Raw genomic sequence first — 13,899 nt, forward strand, 5'->3', positions numbered from 1 at the left:
CCTGCAGTGACTGTGGCTGAGAGGCTGTACTTCAAAGCCATACTCCGCTGGCTGTTACAAGCTGTCTCCAACACTTCCAATCTTAAACTAAGGTTCCCACTACCACCACCTTTTGCCTGTCTTTTGTCAGCCTTACATTTACAACTTCAGCAGGCAAATATACTGATGAATCTACATATCTAACTGTCTGACTTTACTACTTCCACCCCCCCCATCATCTCCCTCCTTCGATTGCACCACCTTCATTGTTGTAATTTAACCAGTCCACAGACATTAAGAAGTGTCATTGAAATTCTATTTGATCAACTATATAACAATACTGTTTTTGAAGGAGAAAGTAAGTTTCTGAAAGATCAGTGAAGGGATTTTATGATTGAGGTTTAACACTTTCAAAGGCAGATGGGGACAAATCTGGATTTGATGGAACCAGGTTTGTTGTTGATGTATTGACTTGTAAATCTTGTCAGCAGCCACTCCACATGGAGTTCAAAGAGGGAAAGAGATGGTTAAACTTCTGCAAATATACATCTACTTTGTATCTTTTCCTCTTGGTAAGCCTGTACATTTACACTGCCTGCTTGTTTCTCTCACAGCCTGCTGGGCTATTAAGTTTTGGTCAGTTTTTGGGAATGTGGTCCACAAAGCATCAACTGAAGAGCCATGTGTCCCTGTTAACATGGGCAGTCAGTTATGCTCTTCCTGCAGAGACGGTTACAGAATAGGAACTTCCACATTTGGAAGTTCTGAGAAGAGCTGTAACCTACAGGGCGACAGCCCAAGAGCTGGAAAGTAGGATTAATACCTAGGGGCCGTAGACTCAAATCCAGCCCAGGCCGATCAGATGAAACACGTATCACCCATCTGCTAGTTACTGCAGTCCAATGTGCAGTTAATTTGACCAGTATTCAGCAATGATTGGCAAAATTACTTGGCGACGTTAAGGAGAGCTGAAGTGAAAAACAGGGAAGACATTGCACAGGTATATCAAGGGCTGTTCTTCGAGGTCCTAAAAGAGTTGCATGAGCTTTTAAATTTTTTTTAAATTTTAAATTTTTAAAAAAATTTTATTTAGTGTGGTAACAGGCCCTTCTGGCCCAGCAAGTCCGCGCAGCCCATTTTAAACCCAAATTAACCTACCCGCACGTCTTTGCAATGTGGGAGGAAACTGGAGCACCCGGAGGAAACCCACACAGACACTGGGAGAACGTGCAAACTCCTTACAGACAGCGACGGGAATTGAACCCCGATCGCTGGCGCTGTAATAGCGTCACGCTAAGCGCTATGCTACCGTGCCGCCTACTCAATGCTTCTCCTGCTCAATGCTTGAAATAGAACTGTCCTACTCCTCAGTAGTGGCATTCCTCACCAAACATAAAGAATACTAACATATTAACAAAAACACAGCCCTGAGAACAATCCGCCACTTTGATATACAGACTTAAATTACAGCCATGTATGCCTCTTGATGTGCTCCACTCAGTTATGGTGATAGAAATTGAGCAAATTATGCCATCACTCTTGAGTTCATTGCCCCCTATCCTCCCTCAATCTCTTCTTTCCATGTAAATTCTGTGCTCCTCTGTGGCTCAGTACCAATAACCAGGGTACTACATTATTGGTGATGTGGAAAACAGATGACAGGCTGGTTATCATTAGTCCAGCTGCAACAGGACAAACATGGATGAAATAGGTCAGAGCTGAACTGGATTATCAATGTGGTAGTGTCTCAATAGAGAATGGAAGGAGATGGGTCTTGGAAACAGGACTTAACTCCTTATCAAACACTGAAACAGCACCAGAAGCTGGGTTTGCAGAGAGGCCCTAGGACCAACACTTGAAAGGAGAGTCCCAGAGTCAGTTTTTTCACAAGTCTGAGCAAGTGACTTGATGGGTAGCATACTGTGCAAGTGCTTGCATGTTATCCTTGCAATTAAGAGCTTGAGTAAAATTTTCATCAGTTGTCAGTAGTGTGTCACTGAAATAAGTGCGAATTAGGCAACCACACGCCCACATCTGGCTGGCCCACATAACACTTGTGTCCTATTCTCATCTGCCAAAAACTACTCGTTATTCTAGAATCATTCTGGAGCACAGATAACCCCTGCTTCATCTGCAAACCATCTTAAACCCTTCTCCTAAGGAATGTTTTGTTACCTTGAAGGTGCCACATAGATACAAGTTGATGTTGCATAGATTTTTATATCACAGTACAACAGCTAGAATATTCATGATTGTAGCTCCAGGCACCACTCATTCCATCTATCTCCCATCTTAATCCAGACCTAGAGAGGCTCAACAAAAAGCGAGTAAGAAGAGTAACAAGGTTTTGTTTCATTAATGTTTGGCATTTCCAGAATTGGTTATGTAATTACCTAAAGCCAAGAGTCCCAAGCCCAGCTAATACCTTTTCCTTCATCTGTATTGTTAACAAGGATCAAATTCTCAAGTGTTTTCTTCCACTTCTTAAACAAAAGCTGTTTTCAGTATCCTTGGCAGTAAAACACATTACTCAAAGCTGGACAGAGCACAGTCACTTGAGCTTTTGAGATACTATATAAAGTCAAAGGATAACACTGCTTCAAACCCTGCATATACAGCTTTGACTTGAGCTAGGTTACAAAAGCAACCATATCTTTAAAAATGACAAGCACACGGAACAAAATGAAGGCCAGATATCAGGCATCATGATCAGCAGATGGGAAGGATTCAGATGCCTTGTAGTATGTCCAGGCCTGGATGTGTTAAGAGTTCTCCATCCCAAAGTGCAAAGGCTGGAACAAGTGGTGCTCTGAACTCTGTCATTATTGTGTTAACAACAGCAGCTTTCTCAATATCTATTAAACTCAGTTTCTTGGCTTCACAGTCCAGAAGAAAGCCAACTCGATCAGGCTTTCCAAAGAAGTTGACTGGTATCATCTCATTGGAGGTCATTGAATACCACTTCTTTTGGAGGTAAGCATAGACCCAGGAGCTGTTATTGGCACCAATACATTCTTCACGAGACATGTTGGTCTCTGCCACACCGATTCGGAACTCTTGTGACAGTTTCACCGTTACCTCCCAGTAATGCCTCCCAGATGACAGAGGCGTATCAGCCAAGACCACAGCCCAGTCTGTGAAGCGTTCAGGGTTCCTTGGCACTTTGGTTGGGTCAATGCCTATCATGCGGTAGATGACTCCTGTTTCTTTTTTGAACAGGTCCAAGCAACTGTGGGCAGTCTTCTCATCCAGTTTGAAATTTAAATCTGTAAACACAAAAACAATGTTACATACTGCTACCCCACCCATTCCACCAAAAAAAATCATTGGTTGGGACACTTCCCCAGTTAGACAGTGCAAATCAATTCCTTTTAAATACAAGGATTTGTCACCAATGTTCTGTTCTTGGGTTTAATAATGAACTACTAGGGCAGTGTGAGGAGAGAAGGGATTCAGACTACAGGGGAGAGAAAGAGAGATGGCTGGAATAGCTCCAGTGTCGAGGGGGAAATGCTAGAGAAACACAAGTTGCAGTTAGGGATTAAAGTTTGGCTAGATGGGAGAGAAACTCCTCCTGATTATTGCTTATCATTATCCTTCATGTTGAACCAATGGATCAGGTCAAAGCTCTGCAGTCCTACTCCATCTAAGTTGTGACTAATGGGAGAAGGGTGGGGGCAATTAAATAGCTAACAGGAGGAAGGAGCCCAAGAACATAGTGATCTTTAACGAGGATAGGGCCCATCATTGCCAAAACAAGGCTGAAGCATTTGCAACCAGATGTGCCACGTGGGTGATCCATCTCAGTTCCCTCCTGAGATCCCTATCACATAAACCAGTCTTCAGTCAACTGAATTCACTCCATGTGCTATCAAGAAACAGCTGAGAGCAAAGACAACATCGCAGCTGTAGTACTGAAGGCCTGCACTCCAGAACTAGCTGTGCCTCAAACCAAGATGTCCCAGTATTGTTAGGTAACTGCTAGTGTTGTAACAATGTGGAAAATTTGCCCAGGTATGTTCACAAAAAGCAGGACAAATCCAACCAAGCTAACTATCGCCTAATTTCTCCACTCTCACTCATCAGTTAGGTAGTAGAAAGTGTTGTCGACAGTGCTATCAAGTGGCATTTGCTCACCAATAACTTGCTCATCAGTGCCCAGTTTGGGTTTCACTCTGCTCCAGATCTTATTGCAACCTTGGTCCAGACATGGACCAAAGGGCTGAATCCTAGTGAGAATGACTGCCCTAGAGATCAAGGCAGCATTTGACAAAGGTGCCCTGGCAAAACTGGGCATCAAGGGGAAAACAGGCTAATGGTTGGAGTCCTTCCTCATAAAAAAGGAAGATTGGTGTGGATGTTGGAGGTCAATCATCCCAGCCCCAGGACATCACTGCAGGAGTTCCTCAGGGCAGTGTCCTTGGCCCAAATATCTTCAGTTGTTTCTTCACTGACCTTCCTTCCATCATAAGGTCTGGTGGAGATGTTCACTGATGACTACACACTTCAATTCCATTTGCAACTCTTCAGCAAATGAACCAGTTCATGTCTGCCTGCAGCAAGACCCAGACAACATTCAGACATGGGGTAACAAGTAAAATTCACATCATAAAATGCCTCCAATGTGACAGACTATAACCACCTACCCTTGATGTTACCATTGTCAGCTTCCCACCTTCAACGTTCTGGGAAGGTCACCATTGATCAGAAGGTCAACAGGACCAGCTACATAAATACTATGGTGACAGGTCAGAGGCTGGGTATCCTGCAGTGAGTTACTCGCCTCCTGACACCCCAAAGCCTTTCCACCATCTACAAGGCACAGTTAGGGGTGTGATGGAATATCCCTCACTTGAGGGCTGCTCCAACAACACAAGAAGCTTGACACCATCCTAAACAATGCAGCTGCTTGACTGCCACTTCACTGAACACATTAAACATTACCTCCCCCACTATCAACACAGTGACTGCAGTGTGTACCATCTACAAAATGCATTGCTGTTACTCACCCAAGCTACCCCTCAGCACCTCTCAAACCTACAACCACTGAGGAGGACATGGGCAGCAGGTGCATGGGAACACCACCAACTGCAGGTCACACACCATGCTGATCTGGAAATACATCACCATCGTCACTGGGTCTAAATCCTGGAACTCCCTCCCCAACGGCACTGCGGGAGCACCTTCAGAAGGACTGCGTTGGTTAAAGAGGGCAGCTCACTCACCAACACCCACCCTTCTCAAAGGTAATTAGGGATGGGAAATAAATGCTGGTCTTGCCAGCAATGCCAAGATCCTGAAAAACAATTACATTCTCATTGGAAGAACCTAGGAAGAACAAATATTTTTACAGGGATGGCTATTGAACCATAGGATTCATTACCACATGTGATTTTTGAGATGGTGCCTAAAACATCATGCAAATTGGGAACAAGTGAAATGTAAAGAATCTGGGAGAATATTACATATGAGACAGCACCACCAAATTGCTGCCTCCTGTGGTTTTATTTTAATGAAACCTTTCCTTACCAAAGCTGAGCTCAGGGAATAGTTGAGAAACATAGATGCTAAATTTAGGGTGAAGTGCAGTGAAGAATACACCAAACACCAAGCCTGTTGTCCCACTTGAAGTTCCTCAACTTGGCTCTTGGCATATTAAGTCCAGGCCATAAACCAACATTCACAGCTGCTTCCAGTTCACATGGAATGCTAGCTGAAAAAGACACAGACCTATAGAAAGTGGTGTCAATGGACAAGGAGGGAGGTGTCATAGAGTGAGGCTGACAACACCTTGTTAATGCAAAGGGCTTCTGGCTATGGTTTCAGGATGTACAACAGTGAATTAGAGGATTGCTGCCAATGGCGACATAAGCAGAACTTGCCTGTTGTTTGTCAAATACTACAAATAGTGCTCTGGATTTTCTTTATGTCTACCAAACACGTGCATGGGTAACCTTGGCTGATATTGCAATGGAGTACTGGGGAGCTCTGGACCAGAGATTCCACTTTATAGTCGTAGAGAGATACAGCAGGGAAACTGGCCCTTCAGCTGAGTCCATGCACATCAACCACCACCCATTTACACCAATCCTACACTGACCCCATTTTATTCTCCCCATGTTCCCATCAACCACCCATTTACACCAATCCTACACCGACCCCATTTTATTCTCCCCACGTTCCCATCAACACCCCAGATCCTACCCCTCACCTACATATTAGGGGCAATTTACAGCAGCCAATTGACCCACCAACCGGCACGTTGTTAGGATGTAGGAGGAAACTCGAGCACCGAGGGGAAACCCACATGGTCACAGGAAGAATGTGCAAACTCCACACAGACAGCACCCAAGGTCAGAACACCCAAGTCAGTGGAGCTGTGAGGCAGCAGCTAATGTGCCACCTGATGAGATTTTCAGTTAATTTTAGTCCAGGGCCCCTGTCAACTCTCTCTTCTGGACAATAAAGGTCCCATGGCACTACGTGAAGAAATGTAGTGAAGTTTTCCTCTGTACCTTGGCCACATTTGTTATTTAACCAGCATCACTGAAGGCAGATGATGATGAACAGTAGCTGGCGTTTGACATTCTCTCTTCATTGATGCAACCTCACCTGCTGAGGATTCCCAACACGTCATTCGCACATCACTGACTGTGGGATCTTGCTGTGCACCAACCTACATTACAGCTGTGACTACAAAACGCTCCTTGACACTAAAAGGACGTCCAAAGATCGAGCCCCCGACCTGGACGCGGCTGGAAACGCGCACCATGCACGCCTGTAGGAACTCCTGCACCTCCAGCACCAACATACTTACACCGTCGGTTCCAACCTTTCGGGAACCGCCGCCCCCACAGCAGTCCGGTCACTCCGACTACTCCCCACACCTTCCTCACCGCCGCCATCTTCCAGAGAGCCGCGCACACGACGTCATGACGTCGCCAGGCAGCCTGGACAACGCGGGAAATGAGTTTGTAAATGCATGTTATTGCAAATAAGCACTGCAAGTCGTGGCTTCGGTTTTGGTTGATTCGTATTCATTTCACATGTATCTCTTGATTCTTATCGTCATGTCGTTGATTGCAAGCACTGTTCACGGAGTAACGGCAGGGAGCCCGGTGTCAGAGACCCGGCGGAGCTCCGCAGCCTTGTTGTCTCTGCAGAACCAGAGCAGTTCAACAGGACTGACAAATGCCGGAAACAAGAGGTCGACGATCCTTAGGTCGAGACCGGCGAGATTGCCATGCTAGGAAATCAAGAAGATACAATGGGCTGAATGGCTTCCTGTGCCATAATTGTCACATATACCAAGATACAGTGAGAAATTTTTGTTTGCGTGCCATCCAGGCAGATCATTCCATGCGTAAGTACATTGAGGTAGTACAAAGGGAAGACAGAATGCAGAATATAGTGTTACAGTTACAGAGAAAATGCAGTGCAGGCAGACAATAAGGTGCAAGGTCATAACGAGGTAGATTGTGAGGTCAAGAGTCCATCTTTCAGATTATGAGAGGTCCCTTCAAGAGTCTGATAACAGTGAGACAGAAGCCGTCGTTGAGCCTGGTGCTATGTGGTCTCAAGCTTTTGTACCTTTTGGCTGATGAGAGGGGGGAGGAGAGAGAATGACTGGGGTCCTTGATTATGTTGGCTGCTTTCCCGAGGCAGCAGGAACTGTGAACGGACAAGTCTATGATTCTATTTGAGAGTGCTTCTATTGCCAAGTGGCTATTTAGAATGCATTTGTCATCTTTCTCTAGGTGATGTTTAAATAGTTGCACAAAATTACCCCTTTAAAACCAAACATGGCATTTTGATGTCCCATTTACACTTTAGGGATATCGGCCAAAAGATTTGGTTCTACAGAGCTGTTTATTTCAGCACAGCACAATTGAAATTGCAATTTTGATGGAGTGGAATATGATAACAACCATTTTCAGGTCATTTAGTGTCAATCTGCAAATTCAACCTGGCACTTCCTAGGGTGAGTTGCACTTGTGTGTCTCATGCTATTTTGCTGTCAGAAACACAGGGGGAGGGGGGATATTTTCCCTGTGCAAACCCCTTTTTGAACTGTTGCCAGGCAGATTAGTTAACATTGTGCTGGGATCGACTATTGCTTGTCACTGCCAGGATAATTACGTATTTACAGCACAACAACAGGCTGGGACTCCACCATGAGAGGTCCCATCTTTTGCATCACCCACCTCACATCCATGCTACCGACCTCCCTCTTCATCCATCATTTATTCAATAATATTCAAGACCATAGGTGATACTGATGTTTGCTGTGGCAGACCCATGACCAATACAGTTTCTAAGCAACCTTCTTTCAATCTCCTCGGTTGACTCCTTGCCCCACCACCCCATCCACTGGTGAACCCATTCTCTCCCATCTTGATCATTTTTCTCCCAGCATGCAATCCTTCTCCTACCCCAAATATGCCCCTGAACTCACTTCCTTCACAAGCACAACACTTTGCAGTGCTTGGAACTTGTGAAAGAAATACCTTTATACGAGTTTCCTCATGCCAGGTCTGTTTAATCGAGCTTGATAGCTTGGGCTCAGCAAAATATCAATGCCTTCAGGCATCATATAAAATTGTTGCTTCCCCTCTTTGCAGCACTAGTGTGATACATGATACAAATTTTCGGTCTTATTTCTAGGACAGCAATGGGTCACCAAAATTAAGGGTGGCACAAGTAGCAGAGCTGCTGCCTCACAGCTCCAGCAACCCAGGTTCGATTTGTCCTTTGGCGCTGTCCATGTGGAGTTTGCACATTCTCTCTGTGACTGCACCAGTTTCCCCTGGGTGCTCCGGTTTCCTCCCACATCCCAAAAAATGTGCGGGTTGGCTACTGTAAATTGCCCCCAGTGTGTAGATGAACGGTGGAATCTGGGGGAAATAGATGGGAAGTTGGGGAGGATAAGATGTGTCCAGGTAGCGTTAGTGTGTGTAAAACAAAAATGGGTGCTCGATAGTCAGCATGGACTTGGTGGGCTACAAGGCCTTTTCCTGTGCTGGATCTCTCTGACACGAATTGCCTTCGTTTATGACCAGGACAAAATGACATTTAATATTTAGCGATGACCATGACTTAGTGCAGAGGTTTAAGTTCCGACCATGACTTTAGGGACTTGTGGGTGCAAAATCAAGGCTAGTATTTAGCTGCAGTACTGAGGGATGTGGCACTGGGACACCAGCTTAGAAACTATACCACTTTGAAAAAGGCATGGTAAGGAGATGCTGGAAGGGGGCCCTGTGTCAGTTTTGTGTGAGGGTCCCTTGGCAGTGACATACTATTGTGCATGAGGTCCAATCTACCATGCATGATAAAACAGGCCTTCCTCCACAAGCTCCTGCCCTTTTGAAGAGTGGAGCTTGCAGTGGAAATGAGTTCAGAAGATTGGGGATAAGGAGGGTGGGTGGGAATGAATTGTACGGTGTAGGGAGGGTAGAAGATTAGAGGAGGTTAGGGTCGAGATTGGGTAATATGATGGGACTAGAGGGGTGCAATGTCGGGGAGATTGTGTAAGGAGGACTGAAGAGGACCTGGGAACATCAACAGTGAGGGGGAGGGGGTGTGGGAACAATCACCAACAATGAAAATTAAGGTAGGTCCTATCTGGAAGCAGCTGGACCAAGTACTGATCAGTACAGTCATCAGTGGTGTAGTCCTGACTATTGGGTGGGAAATAGAAAGCTCCCCCATCAGATATGGAGTCAGGCAAGGCTGCCCTCTCCTGTCTGGTTTGTGTGTTAGATTCAGCCTTTTACTGAATCCATCAGGAAGGATGCAAGCATTAAGAGGGGTGATGATCTCAGGCAGCAGGGGCACACATGATAAAGACTTCTTGTACATGGATGATACATCTTCTGCTTGGACCCAAGTTGGTTGACCAAGTGATGAGCATCTGTGACCAGTCTGAACTGGCCTCTGGGCACAGAGTAAATTCTCCACTGAATGGCAGGACAAGCTCAAGGAGCTAAATATGAATGATAGATCTGAATGCTGGCAAGTGGGAGATGCTTCATAAGATTACTTTAGAAGGCACTATCTGTCATGCTTTAATGGAATCTCTGTGAATATTTGATTTCACAGCAAGACATCACACCTGTGAAAGCAGAGAGACCAGTTAACTTAGATCATACAAATCTCCACAGACACTTCCTACATGCAATGTAGGCACCAACACAAAAGATAAAATAGAATGCAGTCTTATTCCATTCTGTGAAGGAATGGATTTCCATCGATGGCAGCTCTGCTAAGTTTATCAGCCCTAAATTTCTCATGTTGGTGATAATGACATGCACCAGCAAGGTGGGAAATACATAGTGCCACAGGGAGTATTTTACAAACTGAATAAAAACTCAAAAGCAGCATGGGGTATTATTGCTGTGCTTGAGAGTGGTGGGGATCAGCTTTTGTAATGTAATTTCTTATGCATTCTTGACTTCAGCTTTGCTGGGAAAGGTGAATAATTAGTAGTTTAAACACTTAAAAACTATGAGTATGTGTAAAACAAGGAGTTTTTCCTGGCTAGCTGCCACAGACCTAGAAACAATGTCCTTAAAACTAAACATTGTTGTCATCAGGACAAATTGGAAGTAAAGTAAACCTACAGGAAGGGAAAAGCAACTTTAAATTATGAATAAATCAAAAACTGAAAGAATCAAATATATATTTCATATATCTTTACTAGAGTTTCAAATTACATTCTCTGTACAATAATTCTTTATAAAGAATTACAATAAAGTAAAACAAAACATGAAGGAAATACAAATACACTTTTGTCAAAACAATTTAAAATGAACAAAACCAATTTGGCTCAAATCAGAAAGGACTCAAGTGTGAAACCAATCAATTGAAAACTATCTTTTTCTTTATAGAAATAAGTAATAGCAACATCAATTGCAGAGTGCTGGGAATCAATCTCCTTCACACACTGTTCAAAACAACTAGCATCTGCAAGTTGAAGAAACAATGCTGAAGAAAACATGCAATATAAAGTCATTGCTCTTGAACATTCTCTACCACAGATTTTCACCTGATCTTTTTCCAACAATTTCTTTTATTATCAGACTTCCAGCATCTACACTATTTTGATTTTCTTCTAGACAATAATATAGAATACAAGAAAAAAGGTTTTGAAAATTGAAACCATAAATAATGTTTTTGTTTAATTTATGATGTTTTTGCAGACGAGGGAGGTGTACTTTTGAGCTTAAAATCTCCAACATTTGCAGTTATAAATTTAAGCTAAAGTCAGACTCTCTCTATTTGAAATCAATAGGGTGCTATAGCTCATCAATTCTTAGTATTCAGAACATTCTGTCTAATATTTTACCTAAACTATTACCACCTTCCCCCACCTTTCCTAAAAGTGCTAACTTGTATGGAGTTTGATACAAGTTTGCAGTGTCAGTAGACTATTCAACAATGGGATTCATGGCAGTTCATCCTTAACATACACACATCTCTCCCTCTCCCTCTCTCTCACTCTCACTCTCTCTCATGCACACACACAAGAACCAGAAATCTGACTCATTTATTGCCCCTTTAAACAGTCAATTGAAGTGATGTCACAATTATTCCTGATAAGAGCAGCTACTTCAACAGAGACCAAGGATTAGGCCTGGTCTATTTGGCTCAGTACAATAGAATTATTTATCCAATAAACCATCAGGGTTGAGGATTGTCCCTGATTTTCTTCCATATTTGATGACGTGGCCTCTCCCTCAATATAAGTGACCGCAAGGTGTTTAAACTCCATCAGTTAATGCTGAGGTAACGTTCAACTTCTCAGAGGCTAGATAGAACTGGAGGTTTTGAATTTGGTTCAAGCAGCATGCATCCTTTCAAAATGTTTAAGTTATTAAGCACTGGAATCACATTTTATGAAATCCTGTAAACTTGGGTTACCTTAAACAAATATTATCGATATAACTTTAGGAGGCAGGGAATGTTCAACATCATGCCCTTCTGACTGTTTTCAGTCTCCAACTTGAATTTTAGGGAATTCAGGGCCAAGTTGAAGATGCTATAGCCTACTGATTCTTGTTACAAAGAACATTCTACTGAATCATATACTTTAACTATTATCACCTTTCCCTATCCTTAAAAGTGCAAACTGATAATGGAGTATGACATCCTTAACAACTGATGAATTAACAGGGAACAGGAAAAGCCAAAAACAACTGGGAGTTAGAGAATGGTGTAACTGAGGCTCTAAAAGGTCAGTCGTGCAGTTTGCTTCACTGCGAAAATATCTAACTACTGTCAGTAACGAAAGAGATCTAGGACAAGGACCAACAATCAACCCATCAGGGGGTTAGGTGATACAATAATAGATTTTTTAAAAAGTATGAAGATTGGAAATATCCAGAGGTAGCTGTAGTAATAGCTGAGTTCAGTGGGTTCTCTGAGCCATATATTGAACATAAGATCCATAGATTCAATGGCTATGCTCAGACAGAGACCAAACAAAAATCATCCACAAGGAACAGTTGTTTGTCAGTGGCAATATTGAATCATGTTGTTCCAGGGATGGATGAGTTTCAGGAGCTGGATTTTAAACATTCAGCTTGCATGATTTGTGCAGGCCTTATTAACTGCGAAAACATTCCTTAGTATGGCAGCTGAAGTGTCAATAATCCTATCTAAGAGAAAGTACATATACTCTTTTGGTGTGTACCCAAAGGCTTGTATGCATATTGAAGTAGTTAATAATGGTTTGTCAGTGTATTCACAAACAGTACACAATGGGTAGTGCTGACATATGCAGATATCCAATTCCTTCACATTATGTGTGAGGTAGGTTATTGGTAAATCCATCTTCTTATCCCATCTATTACATAGAGCAGCCCTTTAATATTCTTATCATGGACAGGACCAACCTCTCTCCTCACAGAGTGTAGAGATTGCACACAATTTTCAGTTCTCAGCAGGACAATCAAATTCTGCAGAACACGATGACAACACATTTCCCTGGTATTTGCATGTGATTTGTTGAGGCCTGCAATGGTTAGAGTGTGCTGCTGGTTAAATTACATGCTACTCCTTACTGTCTGTCCATTTCTCTTCCTTGCAAAAGCAACACAATTTGTACTGATACTGGATATGTGTAAAAGTTTATAGACTGGTGTTTTTCCAGAAATCATGGTTTTACAAGCAACTTCTCACACTAATTGGAAACCATCTATATGATTTGCATTATGTTTTCTGATGTATGCAGGGCATACATAAAGAATAATCTCCATTAATTGGTAGCTTATTGTGAAATTCATTAGTAGGGTTACCTAGTGACCAAGAATAATTTCATCAATCTCAATGCTGATTGATTGATGAACACTGATTTGAACAATCTTGAAAATTAAACACTGAGACTGATCAGAACAGGCAAGCAAACTGTGCTTTAAAATTCACCACAGTGACCACAGCATAACTTTGGAATTTGCTAGCTCTTAGTCTGCACTGACAGAACAGAAAGACTCAGAGGATGAACGCTTTATACGTAAACTGATGAAAACAGATAAAGCTCATGTTAGGGCAGACAGGTACACTGAAGTAACAGACTATTCCTATTCAAACCCATGAGGATTAAGAATGAGTAAACACCTCGACTACCAACCCACTAGAACAGAAATTCACATTTTTATCAAGATTCCCAATAAAATGAAATTTAACTTTCAGCAAAGAAAAACAATTGAGGAAATATGCAAATATTTTAAAATATAGAATCACAGAGCCATACAGCATAGAAATGGGTCCTTTGGCCCAACATGTCTGTGCTGGCCATTACACCCATCTACACTAATTCCATTTACCCACATTAGGTCCATTGGCTTCCACATCTTGGTGATTCAATTGCTTGTCTAGATACTTATTAATGTTGGGAGAGTCTCTGCCTCCACCACCCCT

The 13,899-nt window shown here is 42.9% G+C and overlaps 1 protein-coding gene across 1 annotated transcript; it reads right to left on the reverse strand.

Moving 5' to 3' along the window:
* Positions 1-2,179: 2,179 nt before the first annotated feature.
* Positions 2,180-6,927, reverse strand: LOC127566857 (SPRY domain-containing protein 4-like). Its single transcript, XM_052009345.1, has 2 exons — positions 6,797-6,927; positions 2,180-3,245 (listed from the first exon to the last, which is right to left on the reverse strand). Exons 1-2 carry the CDS (start codon positions 6,882-6,884, stop codon positions 2,707-2,709), a joined length of 627 nt encoding a protein of 208 aa, XP_051865305.1. The 5' UTR covers positions 6,885-6,927; the 3' UTR covers positions 2,180-2,706.
* Positions 6,928-13,899: the final 6,972 nt, after the last annotated feature.

Source organism: Pristis pectinata, chromosome X (assembly GCF_009764475.1).
Source record: "Pristis pectinata isolate sPriPec2 chromosome X, sPriPec2.1.pri, whole genome shotgun sequence".
NCBI classification, from domain to species: domain Eukaryota; kingdom Metazoa; phylum Chordata; class Chondrichthyes; order Rhinopristiformes; family Pristidae; genus Pristis; species Pristis pectinata.